Source organism: Myotis myotis, unplaced genomic scaffold, assembly GCF_014108235.1.
Source record: "Myotis myotis isolate mMyoMyo1 unplaced genomic scaffold, mMyoMyo1.p scaffold_m19_p_21, whole genome shotgun sequence".
NCBI lineage: Eukaryota > Metazoa > Chordata > Mammalia > Chiroptera > Vespertilionidae > Myotis > Myotis myotis.
Window position 1 is genome coordinate 335,253 of NW_023416326.1, and position 23,324 is coordinate 358,576.

The window sequence follows — 23,324 nt, forward strand, 5'->3', positions numbered from 1 at the left end:
CACTTCTGTCCACAAGAGCGCTCCGCCCGGACAGGCCTGCAGGCTGCCCCCCCCCCCAGCCCTGCCCTTTCCGAGGACGGGGTCTCATTGCACAGGGGCTCCCCGGCTCCCTCCTCCTGCGGGGCCCAGACGTGGCCCCTGAACCCAGTGGTGGGAATGGAGGAGCCGGGCACCTGCGCGAAGGCCACGCGGACGAATGGCCTGGACGCAGCAGGCCCCCATTACAAGGCCCCTCCCCAGTGCGGCTGCGCGAGGCCGCTCAGCATCGGCCCCTCTGGCCACGCACAGCCCTCAGCCCTGGCCCCATGGCCCGTGGCCATCAGCTCCCGAGGCCGGCGCCTCCCCAGCTAAAGGGAGAGCAGGAGGCGGGGCAGCCGTCCCCGCGGGGACCAGGGACACTGGGTAGCAGGTGCTGCCCGGATGCCCAGGCCAGGCCCTCCTTGAGCTGCAGACTCACTCTCTCCGTCCACTTCCTGTCTGAGGCCACCGGCTGCAGGGTGCTGCGCAGCTGTTACAAATGCACCGAGGGGGGCACATGGGAGGGAGGCCTGCCCCCCAGCACCGCCTCCTCTCCCCGGACCCCACACAGACCGAGCTTCCCCTGAGCTGCCCGAAGTCGGCCGGCCCTTCCCTGCCTGTCTCCTTCTCCAGGAAGAGGCAGAGGCGAGGACACTCATCTGTGAAGATTCCTTTACTTCCTAGAAAAATACACGCGTCATCTGGGGCGCCCGCCGTCGCGGTGCCTGAGGGGCAGCCCTGGGCCGCGTGAGGAGTATTAAATAGTCGGGAGAGGTGGGCTCTAAAAAGCCCGTTTCTCCCGTTTCTAGAAAAAAAAGAGGAGAAGCAGACTGCCATCTGCCGGCTTCGGTGTGCATGTGTGTGCGTGTGTGTGCACATGTGTGCACCTGTGTACGTGTACAGACGGCTGGGGAGGACCCGTCATGCACGGGAGGGCAGAGGGACGTCCTGGCAGGGCCGCAGTGTCGCCCTGGGAGGGAGGGCCCTGGGCGGGCAGCGAGGCTCCCTCAGTCCCGCTGAGACCCAGGCGTCTGAAGCAGAAGCTACTCTCGGGGTTCACGTCAGGGCCCCGGAGCGTGAACACTGTTGTAGAGGACGGCCGGCCGGCTCTCGGCTCAGAGGGGGCAGACGCCCGTGAACACGTCCTCCTGGCAGCAGTGTTTCCGACTGGCCAGCAGAGGACTCTGGGAACTGGCAGGCGGGGGAGGAGCAGGTGGGGAAGGTGGCGACGGGCATCTCCTGGGGATGGTGGGAAGTTCCTGTTCCAGCATCGCTGAGAGACGACAGCACGACGAGCTCGGCCGGCACTGCGGCCAGGTCACTGTGAGGCCGAGGGCTGTGGCCAGGAGGCGCTGGAGGCGGAGGAGAGCACAGCTCCAGGCACACGGCGAGCGGCGGGCCTGGGCCCGCGTGCCGGGCGGCTCCTAGATGCCGATGGCCTGCAGCACCCGCCTCTCGCTGTCGCTGAGGTGGCCCGAGAACACCACGTAGCAGGGCTGCTGCGCGAACTGACACAGGAAGTCCGTGAGGTACGCCTGCAGGGAGCAGAGGGCAGCGCTAGCTAGACACCAGGCGTCCAGCACCCAGGGGTGGCCTCCCACACTCTTGGATCTGGTTTAGGCCCAACTGGGAAGCACCCTCTCCCTGGACCTTCACCGCAGCCTCCGAAGTGGACCCAGCCTGGCCGGCTTGGCTCAGGGGCTGAGCGTCGGCCTATGAACCAGGAGGTCACGGTTCGAGTCCTGTCAGGGCACGGGCCCGGGTTGCAGGCTTGATCCCCAGTAGAGGGCGTGCAGGAGGCAGCCGACCCATGATTCTCATCATTGATGTTTCTCTCTCTCTCCCTCCCTCTCTTAAATCAATGAAGACATATTAAGACAAAATTATTTAAAAAAGCGTAACCACATTGTGGTATAAAACACGAAGCAAAGCCCACCCCACCTCATGCCCCCGCCCCCAGCAAGCCAGGAACTCAGCCCAAGGCCGCAGGACGAACAGGCGCCCTCACCTGCAGGTCCACCTGGTAGAGGGGGTCCTTCAAGGCGTCGGGGTCGTCCTCCTCGTCGTCCTCGTAGTAGTCCTCCTCTGTCAGACACAGGAGGTGGGGGGTGGGGGTGTCAGGCAGGTGCCCAGCCCGCAAGCACCGCCAGGGGTGGGGGGTGGGCAGGGCGCTCACCGTATTTACTCGTGGCGAGGATGTCAGACAGGAGCTGGCCCGCTAAGCCCCCGCCCTCCTCCTCGTCCTCCTGGTCCTCCTCCTCGTCCTCCCACATGTCATTGGAGTCGTCTGCTTGGGGAGGAAAAGCAGCTGCAGCCACACACGTTCCACCCCAACGTGAGCAGGTGCAATGGGTCCGTCTGTGACTGCAGCCTGCACCTCCCATGGGCAAACCGGGCGGCAAATCCCCAGGAAGCCTGAAGGAAGGGCGGGTGTCCTGGGGGCGGGCACGACGATGACTGAGGCTGGGAAGCTCTGGGGGAGCCACCGCAGGCGGGCGGAGGCAGGGTCCCTGGGAGGTGGGCAGAGCACCTTGGCCCCACTCCGCGGGGGTGGCCTGGCGGGCGGCGTTGGCCTCCATGACGTTGGACAGCTCGTTGATGATCAGCTTCAGGATCTTGACCAGCAAAGGAATGTTTGTCCAGCGCTCGGGGTCTGGGGGAAAGAAGAGGCTTCGATTCAGACTCCGGCTCCCGGCCACGCTGTACTGCTGGGATGCTCAGCAGTCCACCCGCCAGCTCCCGCCTCCAGACCACACCCAGGCGCTCCATCAACAGCCACCCAGTGACACCCCCTCATCTGCCTGGTGCCGCCACAGGTCAGAGCTCAGGAATGAAAGGAGGCAGGTTTCGCCAATAAAGCTGGGGCACCAGGTAGGGGCCTGGAGCCGAGCACGCGGTCTCCACGACCTGCGGCTGGAGACGAGGACCCTGCAGGTCAGGCACACTCACTGCCTACCAGGCACTGGGGTCAGAGGCCGAAGCTGGCCGATAACCAAGACGGGACTTGGCCCCGAAGCCCAGGAGCTGGAAGCAGGGCCCCTGGTGCCGAGACAGCGCCTGCCGTCTCAGCGGAGGGAGGGAGACCTCTGTGCGGACCCACTGCTCCTCACCAGGCCGCCACTCGGTGCGCCCCTGCCTCCCGTCTCCCCCGCGTCACCCACTCTTGGCGGCCTTGGCGCGGGTGCGGACGCCCTCGTCCGCGCCGTAGATCTCCTCGCCCTTCACGCGGATCTCCTGCAGCCGCTTGTCGTCCGCGTTGATGCCGTGCTGGAGCAGCTTGCACAGGGCCACGGAGCTGCAGGGCACGCGGACGCCTCAGCCACCGCCCGAGGCCACCCCCGGGGACGAGCTCCACGCGCGAGACTCTGACGTGAAAGCAGAGCTCGGGTGGGCGAGCCCCCAGGGCCGCTGGGAGGTGTGCTGGGCATAGGCCGGGCAGGGGCAGGGGGGCAGGCTGGCCACGGAGGAAGCCTCCGGCTGGTGAGGGCCATGCAGAGGAGGCCCCGCCCACTGTGGCCAACGTGACGTCGGCATCGGGACCGTCAGGGACAGGAGGGGCGGAGCAGCCGAGGAGACCAGGGGCAGCGCCAGGAGAGGCCCACCTGACTTTGCCCTCGTACTGGCCGTAGAACAGGTGCTGCCGGCTCGTCCACTCGGCCATCACGAACTCCAGGGCGGGCTTGCCGGTGGGCCCGGGCAGGCTGCACAGGAACTCCAGGAGGGGCTCCAGCTGGGTGTGCACCAGGTGGGCGAACACCATGATCAGGGACTGGGAGCGAGAGGGAGGGCCGCGTCAGGACACACGGACACGGAGCCTCCTGGCCAGCGTCTCGGGCCCACACGACTGACCAGGAGCCGCCTGGTCTCAGGGTGGGCGGAGCGCAGACCCGGGGAGCAGTGAGGGGGCCCCCCACCCCGGCGGCGCCTCACCTGCATGACGCTCAGCGTCTCCGCCTGCTGCATCTTGCTGAGGACGGCGCGCAGGATCTGGTCCAGATTGTCGCCCAGCTCCCGCCCGGCCTTGCTGATGAGGGTGGAGACCAGGCGGCCCACGAAGGCGGCAGTGAACTCGGAGGTGCGGGGGTCCAGCAGCTGGCTCACCACCTGCATCACGTACCACAGCCCGCTGTGGCCCTGCTCGTCGTGCCACTGTGCCACCTGCTCCAGCGCCACCGACACGTAGGCCCGCAGGCACTCGCCGCCGTTCTGGGGACACAGGGGCGCGGCCGCGAGGTCAGCGGCGGGACACAGACGCCGGGGTCTGCACAGGCGGGACTGGCGCTCCAGGCTCACGCCTCCCCCGAGCGGGACCTCGTCTCCTGGGGGCTCGGCCACCGGAGTCAGCTGCTCCCTCAGACAGACACCGCGGTGCCCGCCTCAGCTGCTCAGCCCTCACAGACGCGCCTCTGGCCTCCAGGGACGCGGCCCAGCAAACGGGGTTTTAAGCGTCAGGCCCACCGGGCGTGGGAACACACCGGCCTCAGGCACAACTCAGGTCCCCAAGCCCATCTCCTGGACTTCACTCAGAGAACCATCCAGAAAGACTCCCTCCCGGCCCAGGTCTGTGTCTGACACCTCCACAGCGGTGACCCCAGACACAGGCGCCCACACCTCCACGACGGCAGCCACAGGCCACAGGCCACAGGCATTGGCAGCTGACCGACCCTGGCCTCCGGTAAATACAGACGTGAGACACACAGGCCAGCGCGTGGCTGGTCAGACCTTGGCCTCGGCAGACGCGGTACCTGCATGGTGGCGTTGTCGTCCGTGTGCAGGGTGCACTGCGCCACCGCGGGGAACGCCTGGCAGACGAGCAGCTGGGAGAGCGGCGGCTTTGTGCTGCGCACCACGGTGGTCAGGATGTCGATGGCTGTCTGGAGGAGGAGGGAGGTCAGAGCCTTGGGCGGGAAGGGCAGCAGCCCGAGAAAGCTCGCTGAGAAAGAAGGGACCACCGACGGCAGCGTGTGCTCCCAGCCTCCTCACGGGCTCCCCTGACGGCCGCGGGCTGTGTGGCCTCCGGCCGCCGGGGCAGCAGGTAGCGCGCACAGCGTGTTCACAGATGAGGCACCTCCGGAACAGCCGTTTTCCTGGGCCCTCAAGATCCACCCCTTCCTGAGGGCAGAGCAGCCGGCAAGTCACCCGGAACCTCGACATTCACTGGTGTCCTGCCAGCTGGGTGTGTGTGCAGGTGGTGAGCTCACACCTGCTCACTCACACCCACCCACACCCACCTGCTCACACCCACACACCTGCTCACACCCACCTGCTCACTCACACACACCCACACCCACCTGCTCACACCCACACCCACCTGCTCACACCCACACCCACCCACACCCACCTGCTCACACACACACACACTCCTGCTCCGCATGGTTTTGCGCCCACTCACCGCGCACAGCCCTGCGGGGAGCTTGTCTGCTGGCGCCTGCATGATGCTGACCAGCGTGGGGATCAGCCGCATCTGCATGGGGCCCTGGCAGGCTTCGATCTGGGACAGCTCCTTGAAGATGTCCTGAGCCAGCAAGGCGACGACGGGATCTGAGGTGACAAGGCAACAGGACCCCGCCCGCCGGTCTGCACACGCCGCTGGCTAGCGACGCCTGGTGTGTGGCCCTAACCTAGCGAGCAGCGTCTGCGTGGATGACCCGCCACACAGCCGGGACCTAGCGGGACCACATGGCCACCTGGAAGAACAGGAGAGATGCCACCTCCAGAGGCACACGGTCTCCCGGGCCGCGGGCTCACCCGACAACCACTGGGCTCTTTTCCCGAGCCGGTCCCGACGCCTTTGTTCTCGTGGAGCCCGACGGGACTGAGGAGCAGGTGCGGCTGTGCTGGGTGGAGCCGTGCGGCGAGGGCCACCCGAGGGTGCAGCGTGGGCACCTCCCAGGCCAGGCTCCCCGACGTGCAGTGATCCCCGAGCACCCCCTGAGCCTCAACACCGCAGCCCCCTCTCCACAAACACACACCCTCGGTCTTTCCTATGATAAAGTACAGGCCATACGCACGACAGGAGTCGCACAGAACGCGCCACAAAGCGTTACAGGAAAGAAACCCGTCACCCACCGCCTGGCAGCCACGCCCCCCACATGACGTCTCCATACGGACGTTTACACACGCCCTTTCCCCCCACACGGACGTCTCCGTAGGACATTTACACACGCCCTTTCCCAGCACACGGACGTCTCCTACGGACGTACACACGCCCTTTCCCAGCACAGAACCAAAACTGGCGTCACAGCCTATGCATCTGGAAAAGCCCTCTATTACTTATCATGTAAACACTGTCTCAGTGCTTTAAGGATTCCCCTGACGTTTAATATTTACGGCATAAACGAATCCTTTTCTACGTCCACATTTTTGCTGTTATAAAGACAAGAGGAACCCCTGTTCATCTGTCCTCAGATCTCCTTCCTAAGGCAGTGCAGGCCTCTTCCCACCCACCCACCCCACCCCACCCACCCACCCCACCCCACCCCACCCCGGTTCTACGAGGGGGTGAGGCCCCCGAGAGCAGGAGCCCTCCTCTCCAGCTCTGCTAACCGACAGCCAATGCTTGCCTAGGATGCGGAAGAGCATCTCCCGCAGGGGCAGGTCTGCTCCAGTCCCCGGCTGGCAGGCCTGTGGCGCCCTCCCTGGCGGCACACCCTCCCTGGTGGCGTACCGTTGCTGTACTTGAGGAAGATGGCGATGGTGAAGGGGCAGATCTTGCTCTCCACGCTGGCTGTGAACTCGGGGTCCACTGTGCATACGATGCACAGCGTCTCCATCACCAGGTTGAGGACCTCGGAGCTGAACTGCGCGGCCAGGTGAATGAGGCCGTCCAGCACGCTGGGCAGGAAGGGCTGGAGGACATGCGTGCTCTCTGAGGCTTTCAGTTGGTCACAGTAACTGGGGAGACACAGAAGCAGGAATTACTTCCTCCCAGTGACGGGTCCCTGGTGGCATTCCCACGGTGCCTGCGTGCTAAAGAACCTGCAACAGACAGGGCCGCCACGGGTGTCAAGAAGTGCTCTTGCCCAGGCTGGGGTGGCCCGGCTGGTTCGAGCGCCATCCTGTACACCAAAAGGAGGCGGGTTCAACCCCCGGTTGAGGCACATGCGGGAGGCAACTGATGGATGTTTCTCTCTCTCAAATCAATTTAAAAAGTTGCGGTACTAAGGTAAAAAAATGTTTAAAAAATTGTGTCTTGCCCTGGCTGGGTTGGTTCAGTGGATAGAGTGTGGGCCTGCAGACTGAAGGATCCCAGGTTTGATTCCGGTCAAGGACACAAGCCCAGGTTGCAGGCTTGACCCCAGTGAGAGGTCTGAGGAGGCAGCCAATCAGTGATTCGCTCTCATCTTTCTTTCTCCCTCCCTCCCTCCCTTCTTTCTGAAATCATTTAAAAAATATATTTAAAAAAAAGAGAAAGGAAGGAACTACAGTGCATGTTAATTCATCATGGATTAACATCAAAATCACTGTGTTGGGCAAGAATTCAGACACTCAGACACACAACACACCCCATGTCTTATGACCATGTTCCGTGCCAGCTGCTGTGTTCCCAGGTCCAACACGACCAGTGAAGCCGTGGTTTGACCCCCAATCGCCCAGAGCCTCGCCTTCGATCAGACCCTGATGCTCACGGCCGGCCTGCTCTGACCCCCTTCTTTAGAGCTGGTCTGCCACACGGCCTGGGGGGTCACCGTGTTCTCCCGGGGTCTCCCAGAGCCCACAGGCACTTCTGTCCGCGGATGGAGGCCCGAGCGAGACGTTGGAGGAGCCCCCTTGCTGACACCTGTCCCAGGCCCAGCCGCCCTCTCAAGAGGCAGGACGCAGGCAGGGGCAAGACAGACTGGCTTTAGGACCTCAGGGAGATTTCAGGGTTCAAGTTGGACTTTAAAATACTCCTCAAACCACAAGGGTCCCTCTGGGCCGGGCAGGGGTGTCCGTGAACGACCAGGGGGTCCTGGTCTACAGCTGCTGCGAGGCCACACCGCCCGCACGTGGAGGCAGCGACCCCAGGCCGGCCGGCCGGCTCTCCTCCTGTCGTTCATGTGCAGCCCTCGGGCCATTTCTCTCAGAGCCTCTGGGGCGTGGTGTTGGCAGAGAAGGGCCCAGCGGGCGGGTCCCGGCCGGGGTGGGTTCACAGGGAGCCAGGAGCGAGGGAGCGGGACGCGCTCCTGGGACGCCTTCCTCCATCCAGTCCACAGAAGAGCTTCACGAAGAACCTCCAGCAGCAAAACCCACTGGCAGCTGCGGTTCGGGGCTCAGCTCTGAGTCACTTTCTCTGAAATAGCTGGTGTCACCTTGGGCGGCATACTCACCCCCAGATGGCTCTCACAGCAGAGATCCGCACGGACGGGGGCTGCGTCTCATGAAGGCCACTAACTGTTGCCTGTAGGAACTGCTGGATCAATTCAGGGGACATAGCAACAGTGAACCGACTGGCAGCCCAGAGCGCCCGACCCAGGAGGAAGGGAGACACTGGGAGGGAGAGAGAGCAATTAGGGGCTGGACACCACCGTCTGTGACCCCTGCCCCTCCCACCCTCCGCGCCTGTCACTCACGGGGTACCAGGTACTAGAGACAACTCAGGTGAGAGAAGACACCACCTTTTACCGTTGGCAAAGCAGACCGGACGCTTCAGACTAAAGCCACCGACTCCCCGTTCTCCTCACCCCGCCCCACGCGGCCAGGCAGCCCTCCGCACGCCTCCTCACTGCCAGGCTGTCCTGCCCTTGGGCCACTGCTGGACACACACACCAGCGCTCTCCTTGTACTGAAAACATGCCCACTGTTGCCAGTCTGAGCCACGGGCACCTTGGTGAGCATAGAGCTCGAGGCCTCGAGGCCAGTGACTCAGCATGACCTGCGGTCTCCCCGGGCACGCAGCTCCGCTCCCGTCTGCTCACTCCCTCTCCGAGCGCACAGGCAGTTCCCCAAAGGCTACGTGATGTGCGAACCACGGCTCGGACAGCTCATGGGACGGGTGCGTACATTTCTTACATTTTAATCTCTCAGTTTTCACTGCCAATATGTTAAAATTGACACAAAAATTCAAAGAAAAATCTCTGGGATTGTTGATAATTAAAAATGGCTGGTATAGAAAAGCTTTTAGCCATAGAGAGGCTAATAAACATGACATATTAAACCTTCCCCAGTCGGAACACTGAATACTCTCACATCTCCATGAATTTTTAAAGACTGTTCGCTGGGGCAAATGCTACAAAAACATGCTAAGGGTCTGAGCAGTCCCACCGCTTTCCCTGGACGCGCATCACATGCCTCGCCAGGGGGCACCACGGGTAGAAGCTGCAAGGACACGCCTGCTACTCAGCCCTCACGTCAGGGCAAGGAAGCAGCATCCACCAGCCTGGGCAGCGCAGCCAGAGGCAAAGGGACCTCCCTACAGGCCGGCCCTGGAGGCTCAGTCGCCTCTGACTCAGCCCGGAGTGAGGGCGAGGCCGACGCTGCCCCTCCAGCCAGAGCACTGGCCTCGGGGGCGTGCCCCAGGGCGTCCACGGAGGGGAGGGGAGGGAGGGACAGGGCTGCAGCCAGCACGCCGTGTCCCTGACGTCCACGCAGGAGCCACGTGGGCAGTGTGTGCGGGTCTGTGGGGCGGAGGAGAGTCCACACGTGGGCAGAGGCCAAGGAGCCAGCGACACACGAGGGAGTCCCCGGCCGCTTGCAGGGCTGGGGGCTGTGGGAGGGCGGCCGACATGCCCGCGGCCGCCTTTCTCTAAGGCCAGTGCAACGTGGTTGCAGGGCAGGACACGGCATGAGGAGGGTGCTGGCCAAGAATAAAGTGTGAGGAAAACGACAGGAAACCAACAGGAAGACGGCCTGACTCAGCCGGCCGAGGGGCGACTGGACAAGAGCAGAGCCCAGGCCAGCCCTCGAGGCGCAGCCAGCCTCGTCCTGCTCGAGCGCCAGAGCAGCGCTGGTCTGCGAAGTCGTGCCGAGGCCGCGGGTCTCCCGCTGCTGAGGTAAGCCCAGGCCGGGGCTGTCCAAGGGCTCCGGGAGCTCAAGCTCCAGGTGGGAAGAGCGGTCCCCAGAGGACGCACGACCCTGGCTCACCCACCTCCAGGAACAAGGCACGGAGGCAGGTCTCAGGCCGCCAGCAGCCTGCGGAGCCATACCTGCGAGGTTGAGGTCGGCCAGGACCACGCTGGTCAGGAACCCGTGCATGTCGAACTGGACCCGGCCGCTCTTGACGCTGTCGGTGAGGATGGACTTCACCGAGCCCAGCGCCAGCATGCAGGCCTCGTGGATCTTCCACCTGCGGGGACAGCACTGCTGATGACCAGGCCGCGCCGGACGATCCATGCAGGAAAGGGCGCTCCAGCCCGACCCTCCCTCTCAACCTGGAGCGGAACAGACACTCAGCCAGCTTCCTAGTTAAACGAAGCGAGTTCTCCTCTCCCGGCTTTTAGAATAACAGCATCTGAGCAGACTGCTGGCGGGGCCGGGGGGGGGGGGGGGGGGGAGGGCCTGCTCTAAAACCAGACAGTCACAGGCGGCCGAGGCCCCTGCGCTCCAGGCAGCGCCCCCCGGCCGCTCACCAGTGCTCGGCGCCGCTGTTCTTGGCCTGCTCAGCTTCCTGTAGGTGCCGAGTGGCCGCGGCAGCCAGGGCGGCTGCGCTCTCGCCCTGGAAATCCGTGGCCACGGCCTGGGGAGACAGGAGACGGGCTCATGCGTGTCTGTGCAAAGCAAACCCGCCTTAGCTGCAAATGCGATTGCGCTGAATGGTCAGTCTTCACACACAGGCGTCCCCGAGGTGTCTGGACACACCCCAGGTGCAGGCCTGAGGGGACAGGGTGGCGTCTCTGTGGCTGCAGGGCCCGCCCTGGGAAAGGCTCACCTGCTACAGGGACTTGGTGTGACCTTTCTCAGGTGCCCAGAAAACTAAAGGGTGAGCCGAATTCACCATCCGTGGGGACAACCCTCCCACTCAGCAGGGGCCCATGGCAGCTTCGCAGATCGTGGGCCTAGAGACCCCCGAGCCCTCAGAGCCGGAGACGAGGGGCAGCTGCCGGGGCCATCCACACCTTCTAACTGCACAGCCCCTGACCGTCGAGAGCCCGCTGAGTGGATGGGTCGGAAATGTCCTGCTCTGACCCAGCAGCAATGACCTGGGAATTCCTGACCCTCCAACTTCACCTGAGATCCTCCCTCATTACCCGACACCTGGGATAGAGCCGCCCACCCACTGCCTGCTGGGCGGGGCGCCTCTCTCCAAGAGGGGAGCTGAGGGCCGCGAAGCTGCCGGCCGCGTCGGGCAGCCCTTACCAGCAGCAGGTCCTGCGCGGCGATCCTGACGGTATAGGAGAACGTGTCGTCATCCTCGTCCTCCACAAACTGCTGGGGGTTGGCCGTCCACACTTTGATCTGAAAGGACCAGGAGGGAGGTCATTGGGAGGCTGCCAAGCCGGCCACACACTCCCTCTTTTCACCGCGCACACGGGGGGACCTCGGCCCTTTGCTCCCTCTTTCCACCGCGCACACAGGGGGACCTCGGCCCTTTGCTCTCTTGAATAAAAGCCCAGCATCAAGGTGTTTCTCTTTGGTGTGAGAAGCCTCTGAGAGGTCAGCAGCGAAGGCAACGCCCTTGAGGGACACTAGCTTCAGACCGGCAGGGCACCAGCTCTGCCTGTCAATCAGCTGTTACCCTTTAAAAAAATCCTTACCTGCCCTGGCTGGTTTGGCTCAATGGATAGAGCGTTGGCCTGGGAACTGAAGGGTCCCAGGTTCAATTCCCGCCAAGGGCACATGCCTGGGTTGCGGGCTCAATCCCCAGTAGGGGCGTGCAGGAGGCAGCCGATCAATGATTATCTCTCATCGTTAATGTTTCTATCTCTCTCTCCCTCTCCCTTCCTCTCTAAAATCAATAAAATATATTAAAAATACATTTAAAAAAAAATCTCCCCTGAGGATGTTCATGGATTTTAGGGGGACAGTGATGCAGGAGGGAGTATCGATTGGTTGCCTCTCCTACGGGCCCTAACCAGACCCCAACCCGCAGGCCTGATCCGTGGCCGACGGGAATGGAGCTGTGGCCTTGGGTGCGTAGGACGTGCCCCCACTGAGCCGCACGGGCAGGGCCCTGCTCCTCGTTCAGATCCGCTTTCTGAAGAGACCAGACCAGACAGGGTTTCATGTGAAGGTGATGTCCATGCTGGTGGCTGACATGAGTCATATGCTTGTGTCGTAAGTGCTCTTTTGTCTAATGGTGACCTCGTCTCTGTTTACAGAGAAGGGGGGTCCTTCCGGGCGAGGGCCTGGGTCGGGTCCTGCAGGGCCCAGGCGCCGTGGCCAGGCGCAGTGCAGCTTCCCCAGCACGCCGCAGGGAGGAGGTACTCCCCTCGTGTCTGTTTTAGAAGCGCCGCGGCTGCCGGTCCCCGGCTCCTGGCGGCTCACCTGCTCCTCGGTGATCTGCATGTACAGCAGGACGTAGTAGATGAGCTCCGGCAGGGCTTTTCGGACCGTGCTTTTGAACTTGCTGTTCTCCAGCAGCGCGTGGACAAACTCGAAAATGCTGAAGACGAGGTTTTCAAAGCCCAGGACTTCGCCTGCAGGAAGTGCAGAGACAACTGAGAGACAAGAGCGTGAAGGACAGGACGTAGCTGGGAATAAACAACGTGATCTGTGCCACTGACGCTATTCACGTCACTTGGAATACTGCTCGCCAGGGAACGGCCGGGGGACAGTAGTCTATTTCCCAGCAGGTGTGTTCTGACCTGAAATACTTAAAACTACTACAGCAGAAGGAAAGTGTCAGCCCCGGGGCCCAGCTCAGACAGACAGAATGCCGGAGCGGCCGGGCTGGCGGGCCTGGGAGCACCATGTCCAAGTCCAGGCCCGTGACCGTGAGACTCGGGCCCGCGCCCTGCTCCCACCCCAGCACAGCGAAGGGAAACCCGACCAGAGAACTTGCTGAGGAGCGAGCCTCCTGTGGCCGCCTTTCCTGCGGCAGCCGCACCACGCACCATCCGAGTCCACGGGGTCTTCCACCTCCTCCGTGTAGTTGACCTCTGTCCTCACGTAAGTATGGCGGAGAGTGAAGGAGAACAATGTGCTTCACACACGCTCTACGGGGAGGGTGGGCGCTAACACTAGGCAGGGACCTGGCAAGCCGCCGCTGCGGCCGGCCCAGCCGGAAGGATATAAGGCCGCGCTCTCGGTCAGGGTGTTCCAGACGATGGGCAGGATCTGCTGCATGGAGGACACCATGTGCTTGGGGAAGTTCTTCACCAGGGCGGTCACCGCCTGTGCCGGGGAAACCACAGCAGAGGTCAGGGACTGGCGCCCTCAAGCCCCGGGCTCCCCGGCGTCGCTGCCCACCTTGAGGACTTCCATCTTAAAGCCGCTGTCGGACGTGGGCCCGTCGGGGACCTGCAGGGCCTGCACGAAGGCCTCGGTGAACTGCTGCACCACAGGGAAGATGAGGACTTTGGCTGCACCCTGAGGCCAGAGAGCGACGTCAGCGAAGTCAGAAGCGACGCGGCCCATCGGGGGCCGGGCCCCGTCCACCAGCCCGCGAGGCTCTGAGATCCTCAGGCTCCAGCCAATCCCACAGCCAAGACCCTGGTGGGCTCCTCCCTGCGCATGGCCTCCTCGAAGCCGCCACCCCGGACCCGCTTTCCGAGCCGCCTCTGAAGCCAGGGTCGGCGTTCCCAGCGAGGCCCCCACACAAGGCCGTGACACACCAGTGAGCTCTGGGCCTCGGTGAGCAGGAGCAGGACGAGGTGTTGGAAGAAATAAGGCTCCAACAGGACACTGAGCCACCCACACCTGACAACTGCCCGGCGTCGTGTCCCCGCTCCCCGGGGGTGTGCCGCCTGCAGAGCACGCTGCCCGCAATGGGGCGCCCTACCGTGAGCCCAGGGTTCCCGTACCTTTTCCAGCTCCTCCATGTTGCAGATCATGTGGGCACACGTGGTGAAAATCTCCACAGCTCGGGAGCGGGTCCGGATGCCGTACACCTGGGAAAGGCAGACAGCCGTGACGCCGTGGGACGGGGTCCGTGCGCCTGCGACCCCTCAATCCCGACGTGACGGGGCTCCCTGGGACGGATCCTGCCATTCAGGGAACGCAAGGCAGCAAAAGCTGGGACTCGCTGGAATGAGCCTTCATGCTCACAGCCCTCGCGGGCGATCTGATGGGACACGGGGCCTGGCACTGCCTGCACACCTGGCACGCGGATGTGTGCGCGCAGGGTGCAGGCCCTCGGCGGGGACAGAGCAAGAGGCGGGGGCAGCACCCCCCCCAGGCTGCTGCGTGACTGGACGAGCTCCGTTCACACTTGTTAGCATGTCTACGTGTGGGACATGAACTCCTTTGTGAGCACCGCGGTGACAGCTGCCCTCAGTGCACAGCGGAAGCGAGCTCGGGAGGGGCGGTCAGCCCGGGACTTCGGGCCACAGGGAGCAGGAGTCTTTATCAAGGTGAGCGGTCTGGACAAGGATCGCGGTCACTCTATCTCAGGGGTCCTCAAACTTTTTAAACAGGGGCCAGTTCACTGTCCCTCAGACCGTTGGAGGGCCGGACTATAGTTTAAAAAAAAACTATGAACAAATGCCTATGCACACTGCACATATCTTATTTTGAAGTAAAAAAACAAAACGGGAACAAATACAGTATTTGTATTTGCATGTGGCCCGCGGGCCGTAGTTTGAGGACACCTGCTCTATCTTCACGTTGGGGATGGGCAGCAAACACGGGCTCCCACCGGGAGGGGAGGCTGCGCGGCCTGCGGCCTGGCTCTGGGGCCTGGGGGGACCTCGCACCTCGGCCATGGTGAAGATCTTGAACATCTCGGGGAGGATGACGGGGGCGACGAGGGGCATCTGTGTGTCCGTGACTTCCCGCGTGAATTCTACAAGGAAACAAGGGGTCCGGTCTGCGTGGTACAGACAGTGCGTGGGAAAAGGCCACACTGCCTCCAGCGGCAGCTCCCCAGCAGGAGGAACAGGCACCGACACCGGCCTGCTGGCCTGCCTGGGAGGAAGGAGCTACTCAATACTTGGCAGGAAAGGAAAGGGAACGAGTCAGAGATAGAGGAGGCGACACGAGATCAGGAAAGAAACCTTCGCTAGGCCCTGAGGAAAGTCTGACAGAAGCCGGTGGAGCTGGTGAGGCCGCCGTCGGAAAACTGTGTGAACCTGGTCTGTGGCCACGTGTCAACATTCAGGTGCCCGTCAAGGTGCCTCCCCTTTGGTCCCAGTCCCCACACTCCCCGGCGAGCTGTTCGGATGCACATATAGCTCGCGGGGCTCCACCTCCGTTCTCCACACCCCTCTCCCAGGGAACGGCACCGACTGACCTAGGGCGCGAGCCTGCTGCCCACGGCACAGACAACGTGCCCAACGCAACCGGCTGGCGGAATGAGACCCGAAGGGGAGGGGAGTGCGGGCCATGCCTCTCCCTTTGACGTCCAAACCCCCACGAGGCAGCGGTGAGCACCCCTCAAGCTCAGGAGGGAGACCCGCCCTCTCTCCCTGGACTACAAGTGCAAGCACTTTGTTCTGCTGGACTGTTCTTCCCTTTGTCCTGGTTGAACTACAACAAAACACGATATAAGGAAGATGCTGACAACCATGACGGCTGAACTGACGAGTGCTCACCACCCCAGTGATTGAACTGAATGCTTTACAGAGATGAGCTCCTTTAAATGACTCGAAACGCCACTGAGGCAGGTACGATATCTTAGTTTTACACACACGGAACCCAGACCCGAGGTAAAGCCAGAACATGATCTGAATCAAGCGCTTAACCACCCGCTGCGGCCTGGCCTTGAGCGTGAGGGTCCGAGCAGCAGATGCCACACCAAGTGAATTCCCTGCAGAGAGCGGACGGGGCGGGAGGGGCCGTAGCCCAGCGGGCGTCACACAGGCCAGGTCCTGCTGCCCGGGGCCCCCACCACAGCGTCCGGTGAGGACGACGGCCCGGCCGCGGGAGCAGGGTCCCCGCCAGCAAGGGCTCCTCACCTGTCAGCACGCGCATGGCTCCGTGGACGGCGTTCAGGTCCCCGCTCACCAGCATCTCCATGAGCAGGCTGAAGAGCTGGGGCCACGCTTCGGGCCAGTCCCAGTGGGCGATGGCCGACACGGCGTAGGCCACGCTGGAGCGCACCTTGCTGATGGACTCCCTCAGCCCGCTGGGCAGCAGCTCCCGGATGAAGGTCTTGGCCTGCGGAGGAAGCCACCGCCCTCAGACCCGGCTGCGCGTGGCCAGCAGAGTCCCAGCTTCCGCGTGAGCCAGACTCCGCACGGAGACACTACCGCCTCTAGTTCCTCGGAGCGTAGCCCTGACCGACAGTCCACTCCCACTTCCCGCAGCCCCACCCCCGGGCAGCCAGCACCGCGGCCACAGACATCCACTTAATCACAACGAATAAACGGAACCCGTCCCCGCCGCAGGGCACGCCGCGCTCGGCACCCAGGCCGCAGCCACCATCTGCACCCAACAGAAACGGCACTCCATTTCCTCCTCACACAGCTCTGAGAGTTGGAGCTTAGAAGAAAACACTGCAGACTGGGGCCTGACGCCGTCGGCCTGCCACCGGGCACGTCTAACCCCTTATCCGGTGTGTCCTCAGCGCCAGCCACCCGCCCGCCTCCTCGGCCAGCCCTCCGACCCTCCTGCTGTCCGGTCCGGCAGACTCACCCTTTCCGTCGTTTCTGGAGGCCTGAACTTCTCCGAGTGGGCACACCAGTGCGTCTCCACGTACTGCTTCAGAATGACCGAGGCCAGCTGTGAAGAGAACAAGCCGTGTCCACAGCAAGGAAAGGCTTTTTCACACGCCAACACTCCACGCGCCCGGCCGCCCAGTCACCCGAAGCAGCTGCCTCTGCGCCGAGCCCCGGGTCACTCACAAACGGGCTTTGCACTTCCTCTTTCCCACAACTAAGCTTCAGGACCGAGCGCAGGGAGTTCCTTACGAATCGGACCCGTCAGGCTGGACCTACCTGACGAATGGCCAGGGCCCCCTGGGGGTCCACGGTCAGCTCCGCCAGGTGAACACCAAATTCTGGAAGAGAGAACGGCTGTGAGTCCAAGAGGGGCAGGAGAGCCGCAGCGACGACTGAGCAGTAAGCCTGGTGCCAGCAGTGAAGGCCTCCGACAGGAGCCTGCTCCACCGAAGCACTGATGACGCCAAGATGGACCCTCCAGGGGGCGGCGGGGGGCCCACAGGGCAAGTTCCAGCACCAGGTCACCTTCTCCATCACCACAGGCGCCTCCCGGCCCCTCCGTTCCCAGACGGTAGCGCCTTCCACTGGAACGAGTGACGGATGCGGATCTAACCGAAACCAGTACCATCTGACCCCACAGAAAAAGTGGGGTTTCAGGAGCTGCTCAGATACGACCACCAGACGGGAGACGATGCCCAGTCTACGGAAAGCTGGCTCTCACAGGCTCAGTCTCTCAGCACGACCGCTGAAGTTCACAGTTTCCAATGAGCCATGAAAACAGTCATCCTGATATGCATTTGGGAGGCTAAACAGCTTTTACTCCCAAAATAAAATTCAGATCCTTAAATGCAACCCCCATAAGAATCCCAATAACGGTTTTTTGTTTGTTTGTTCGTTTGCAGAAATAGAAAAATCCATCCTAAAATTAATCTGGAATCTCAAGGGAGCACAAAAGACCAAAAGACCGAAGCTGGAGCACTCACACTTCCTGATTTCCAAACTTACCACAAACCTACAGTGATCAACACAGGAGGTTCTGGCATAGAGACAGACACACAGACCAAGGGGACAGAACAGAGCGCCGCATCCATGGTCATGTGACCTCTGATGGGGCATCCAGTCTATTCGATGGGAAAGGACAGTCTTTCCAACAAATGATGCTGGGACACTGGGTTCCCCAGACAAAAATGAGCTCACGGACCGAGAGCCTGAACGCGAGACCCAGAGAAAGCACAGGGTAAGAGCTCCACGGCACTGGGTTTGCAATGACGTCCTGATACGTCACAGACACACAGAGAACGAAGAGGAAGAGACGTATTGGACTTCATAAAACGTAAAACACTTTGTGCGTCGAAAGACACTATCAATAGAGTAAAAAGGCAGGACGGTCTGACCCCCTCGTCCGTCCGCATTAACACCCCCCGCCCCCCCATGTCAGTGACCAGCAGCGCCTGGCGGGTCTTTCCTGGCTGCTTTCGCAGAATGAGCAGATGGCGCATCCCTCCCATCCTCTTGTTCACATGGGAAGTAGTGGATACTCTTCTCGCTTTGCTTTCCTTCAGCGACATTTATCCCGGAACGCCCCTAACTCGGTCCCGAGACCCTCCCTGCTCGCCTGTTCGCCGCTGGCCCGTGCAGGGCAGTTGAGTCGCTGCGCTTTGCTGCGGTAAATCACGGTAAGGCACAGCCCCAGCGGAGTCCCCAGCGGGATGCTGGGCGGAAGGCGTGCTGTGCTGCCCGGGACTCTGAGTGGTAGTCAGAAGCCTCTCCTATGCCAGCGTTAGAGAAAGTCACCCCTGTCTTCATGTGGAGCTTGTGTGGTTCCCACTGTAAGCATTTAGACTCCCACCATTTGGTGTAAGATCCGATCCAAGTCCAAATGGCGACCAGGCGTCCCGCCTTTAAAGCCTGTCTGGCCTGGTGATCTGAGATGCCGCCTCAGCTGTACCCTAGTCCCCAGCGGACCGTGTCTATTCCTGCGCCAGAGGCCGGACCTCTGGGTACCAGGCCCTCCCACTTAAAGAAAGTTTTACTGATTTCAGAGAGGAAGGGAGAGAGCAAGACAGAAACATCCATGGTGAGAGAGAACCATCGATTAACTGCCCCCTGCAAGCCCCCTACTGGGGATCGAGCCCGCAGCCCAGGCCTGTGCCCTGACTGGGAATGGAACCAGCAAACTTGGTGCACGGGACGATGGATGCGATGGATGCTCAGCCAGCCGGGCCACAGCGGCCAGGCCGAGGCTAGGTTCTTGATTGTATCTTTAATCCAATCCAACATGGCACCCAACTGCCTCGCTAAGGAAGCCTTCACTTACCAACGCCTTCTGTCTTCAGTCTTCGGTCCCTTCTCCCCTCATCCTTGCTCCCCCTTCTCTCCTTCCGCCCCAGCGGGCAGAAGCGTTCTCTGCCTAAGACTGGCTTAGCAGGATGACCGAGGAGGCAGGAGGGCGAAGCACGAGAGGCCGTGCGAGTGGATCAGGCCGGCCGGCGACCTGAGACCTGGCCGTGCTCCGCGGGCAGGGAAGCTACTGGGGGCAGAGGGGGGCTGTGAGCCGGCCTGCGGGAGGAGGGAGTTCTGAGCACAGCTCTCACGGGGGTTGGGAAACACAAAACCACAGCTGAAAGGGAAAGAAAACCCACCACTGGCCTTATTCCGAGCGCGGGCGCCGTGCCCAGGGCGCCCAGTGCTCGGTGCCACAGGCCCAGGGATGGCCTGGGTCCGCGAGGGCTGCTTGCACAGGGACAGGGCTTATGCTGAACTGCGAGAGCCAGGCCTCTGGGGGCACCACAGACTCGGGGCAGCATCTGATGCCAGAAGAGGGAGGGAGGGCAACGCCCCCTCCCCCGCTCGCCCCCTCCCCCGCTCAGGCAGCGTGGTGGAAGGGAGGAAAAGCAAGGGTTCTGTGACACATCTGCTGGGAGCAAGCAGAACAGACTGGGTCAAGGCCAAACGATGGGAACATCTTCATTTCTAACAGAAAGAAATAAAAGGAAAATGACGAAGAGTCTCAATCTAGTCTCTAGAAAAGTCTGTGCTCTGCCGGCCTAGAGAATGAAATTCACTCCACCACCTGGATGATGCTACTGAGAGAAAAAGGAGAGGGAAAAGAAGAGAACGCAGGAAAAGGCTTTATTCTAAGATATAAAACAGCGAAGCATAAGGGCACCACAAAGAGCGGGCATTCTCCGAAGTCACACCGTGTCCGTCCCACAGAACGGAGCCGGGGAGCGGAGCACTGAGCACTGATGCTCACAGCCTGGCCAGGCGCTGGCTACTGTTTGTGAAATGCGAGGTCTCAGCTGCCTATCGAATAAGGTGCAATTAGAAAACGCTCTGGAGAGCACCTGCCATACTTACCTGGCAGGGGAGACACCATGATCACGAAGAGCACCTGCCTTTTACTGTTGCTCTATCGGGGTACAGCAACATTCCCGCACACCCTGCTATCAAACCCCAATCCAACCCCCTCGGAAAGGCCGGAAGGCTTGGCTCCCCGACTTCAGTGCCAGGCGCTGCAGCGCGGGAGGGGGCGCTGCCTGAGGTGCCGGGGCCTCTCCTTCTCCAGTGAACCCTGAAATGCTGTGCTTTCCCTCAGACGCCAGTGACAGCGAGGATGGCAACACAGGACAGGACGCCATTCCGGGACCCAGGCCCGGGAAGCAGCCACCTGGGTGCCTAGGAAGGGGCCGCGGGAGCCGGCGAGTCTCTCATCCTCCTCCTCCTCGGCTGAGAGGACAGGCTCCATTCTGGAAACGCCAACGCAGGCAAGGCCTTTCCTGGAATCCATCGGTGGCCGCCTACATGGCCAGGGTGTGCTCTGGCTCCAGCAACCTCCATTTCCTAAGATAACTGCTTCTTAAAATCTCCTCCAGCCCTGAACCCCTCAGACACGTCATGCTTTCTTGTCTGTCCATTTAACAGGGAGCTGACAGCTGATCTTTGCCCTTTCCCCCAAATCACATTAGAGATTCTTCGACTTAATCTTCAAGCCTGGGGGTCATGGCCTGGCAGGTGGCCACCTGTCCGCCTTAGGACGGACCAGCCTCCCGCGTGAGGCTCTAACAAACGGCTCACGGTCGGGTGGGAGGGACGAGGACGGGGCTGCGACCGACCTGGAGTCCAGGGCGCTCCGATCGTCGCCGGCTCGAGGAGCAGACACGCTCCCGATCCCCTCCACTCCAAGTCCGGGGAAGCCGGTTCCTGGGACCAGAAGGCAGGGCCTTTCCCACGAGAATAAAACTACAACGGGAAGCCACTCAAAGCAGCCAGAACGACGTGCTCATTCATCGGCCGGCGCAGAGCTGGGCGACTGGCTGGGACCCCGGAGCTGCACCCTCACGCGAAGGCGGGAAGGAACCACTGACGTGTCACAGACAGAAGGTAAGACGGGAGGCACTCTGCACCCAAAGGCCAGGGGAGGCCAGGAGAGAGGGGGGACTGCCTCGGAGGACGCGCCATCCTCCATGGAAACGAGGCCACCACGGGGTGCGTTTCCATGGTTCCTTGATAAACTCAGGGAGCGGGCGATTTAAACCCACACACAGCCTCCCAAGGGCCCCAGCGGCGCGTTCAGCTGGAGGCGGGACCCAGGCTCAGCCTTCCTGCCGGGCCACGTCTGCACCAGGCCGCCACCTGCCGCCAGCAGCCCCGCCCCCACCCACAGCCCCGCCCCACCTGCCGCTCAGCCCCGCCCCCACCAGAGCCACGCCCCCACCTGCCGCCTTGGTGTCCCCAGCCCCACCCCCAACACGCCCCCATCCGCAGCCCCGCCCCACCCAGAGCCACGCCCCCACCTGCCGCTCAGCCCCGCCCCACCCAGAGCCACGCCCCCACCTGCCGCCTTGGTGTCCGCAGCCACGCCCCCGACACGCCCCCACCCAGAGCCACGCCCCACCTGCCGCCCTGGTGCCCGCGGCCACGCCCCCGCCACCTGCTGGCCCGCGTGCGCTCCTCGGGTCCCCCCATCCCACGCAGAGCTCCGCGTCCGTGTAATTCTTCACGTCCAGGCCCCCGAGGAGGAGGAAGGCGAGGGGCTGGAGCCCTAGGACTGACCTGGCCGAGAAGGACCAGGGCCCGAGGGCGGCTGCGGCCGACGGCCAACACCGGCAGGGACCACCCTTTCCTGGGAAGGCGCCGGCCCTGCCTCGGGGCTCGGGGGCAGCGGGTCCGGACGGGACGGGACCGGACCACCGGGCCCCTCGGGGGAGGCCCTCGACTCCGTCCCCGCGGTGCCTGACCGCCAGGAGGCTCCCGGGCCGGTCACTTGTCCTCCCGCACACCCAGGGGGCAGGGACTCGGATTGCGGGGCACGCCTGCACCTGCTGGAGCCCAAGTCGTCCCCGCAGCTCGGCCGGGGTGCGGGCGGGTGTCGGTCCCATGCAGGGGAGGCGAGTCCTCCTTTCCCTTTAGTTTTTAACATCCTCACTGACTTCGGGGGGGGGGGGGGTGGAGGGATGGAGGGAAGCATCCATGGTGAGAGAGAATCCCGGGTCGGCCGCCTCCTGCACCCCCCCCCCCGCCCCCGGCGATGGAGCGCACGACCCGGGCCCGGCCCCGACCGGGAATGAATGAACCCCGACCTCCCGGTTCAGGGGCCGACGCTCGCCCACTGGCCCCCGGCCGGGCGCGCCTCCCACGCTGCCCCCGAGACACCCCAAGTCCGGGACGCGAGGCGCGGGCGGCGCTGGGAGCGGGGCGGCGCTGGAGGGTCTCCACCGGGTGTGGGGTGCGGACGGGGCGCCCGGCGGGCCAGGCGCGCGTCGGTGCCCGAAGGGCCCGGAGAAGGGCCCGCCCCGCCTGCAGCCGCCGCCCCACCGCCCCGGCGCCCGCGGGACAAAGCGCACAAAGGGCGGGGGCGCCGCCCCGGAGAACGGCCCGCAGGCAGCGCGGACGGGGCGCGGGGCGGCGCGCGGGGCTCTCCCCGACTCGCGGGCCGGGACCCAGGGCCGCCCTCGCTCGCGGCCCGCGCCGTGCACGGCGCCGCCCGCCCGGCCTCTCGGTCCTGGCGCCTGGACCACCGAGCACGGCCCGGCCTCGGCCCCCGGGCCCGGCCTCGATGCGAGGGCCCGGCCTTGGCCCCCGCGGCGCCGCCCCCGCCCCCGGCCCCGGCCCCAGCGTGTCCCGCGTCCCGGCGCCGCCCCGGCCGCCCGCCTCGCACTCACCCTCCGTCACCTCCAGCACCTTGATCTGCTCCTCGGCGGCCGCGCGCACCTCCTGCACCGGCGACAGGATGCCGGTGAGCGTGTCCACCAACACCTCCTTCAGGCCCTGGGCCACCGGCCCCGGTAGCCCCGAGGCCGCGCCCGCCGCCGCCGCCGCCATCTTGCTGCGCTCAGCCCGCCAGCCCCGCGGCCGGGCCCGCCCCCGGACGACGGCGCCCGCGCGGGGCCAATCCGCGGGGCCGCGCCTGCGCACCAGCGGCGGCGGGAGCGCCGGGCGCCGGGAGGGCGCGGCGGCCTCCGCAGACAGCGCCTCCTTCGGCGGTGATCGGAACTGCACCTTCCTCCGCCAGAGCTGGGATTCTGAGTAACTGAGCCCTAAAGCAGAATACAGGTGTGCGGGCTAATGATGCGGATTCTTTTCAATAGAGGGGATTGCACACGTGTGGATATGTATGCGATTTGATGT

The 23,324-nt window shown here is 63.4% G+C and overlaps 1 protein-coding gene across 2 annotated transcripts; it reads right to left on the minus strand.

Annotated features, from left to right (window-relative positions):
• Positions 1-673: 673 nt before the first annotated feature.
• On the minus strand, positions 674-23,058 carry IPO9 (importin 9). 2 transcript variants are annotated; one of them, XM_036354841.1, is made up of 24 exons: positions 22,859-23,058; positions 16,971-17,032; positions 16,669-16,755; positions 15,990-16,191; positions 14,790-14,878; positions 13,899-13,985; positions 13,345-13,464; positions 13,169-13,269; positions 12,990-13,048; positions 12,421-12,572; positions 11,293-11,391; positions 10,566-10,672; positions 10,143-10,282; positions 8,328-8,487; positions 6,686-6,912; positions 5,411-5,559; positions 4,764-4,892; positions 3,949-4,224; positions 3,621-3,787; positions 3,180-3,313; positions 2,549-2,671; positions 2,195-2,305; positions 2,027-2,103; positions 674-1,553 (listed from the first exon to the last, which is right to left on the minus strand). In XM_036354841.1, exons 1-24 carry the CDS (start codon positions 23,016-23,018, stop codon positions 1,443-1,445), a joined length of 3,129 nt encoding a protein of 1,042 aa, XP_036210734.1. In that variant the 5' UTR covers positions 23,019-23,058; the 3' UTR covers positions 674-1,442. The 2 variants fall into 2 exon arrangements, with proteins under 2 accessions (XP_036210734.1, XP_036210736.1); XM_036354843.1 differs by having other exon boundaries at positions 22,878-23,002.
• Positions 23,059-23,324: the final 266 nt, after the last annotated feature.

What these genes read in the sequence shown, in the direction of transcription:
- IPO9 (XM_036354841.1), bottom strand. Translation starts at nt 23,018, where the DNA reads ATGGCGGCGGCGGCGGCGGGCGCGGCCTCGGGGCTACCGGGGCCGGTG. An exon ending in AGACCCCGTGGACTCGGATG is followed by an intron (nt 12,573 to 12,989) that starts GTGCGTGGTGCG and finishes CACTTCCTGCAG; the next exon opens with GCGAAGTCCTGGGCTTTGAA. An exon ending in AGACGCTGAGCGTCATGCAG is followed by an intron (nt 3,788 to 3,948) that starts GTGAGGCGCCGC and finishes TCTCGCTCCCAG; the next exon opens with TCCCTGATCATGGTGTTCGC.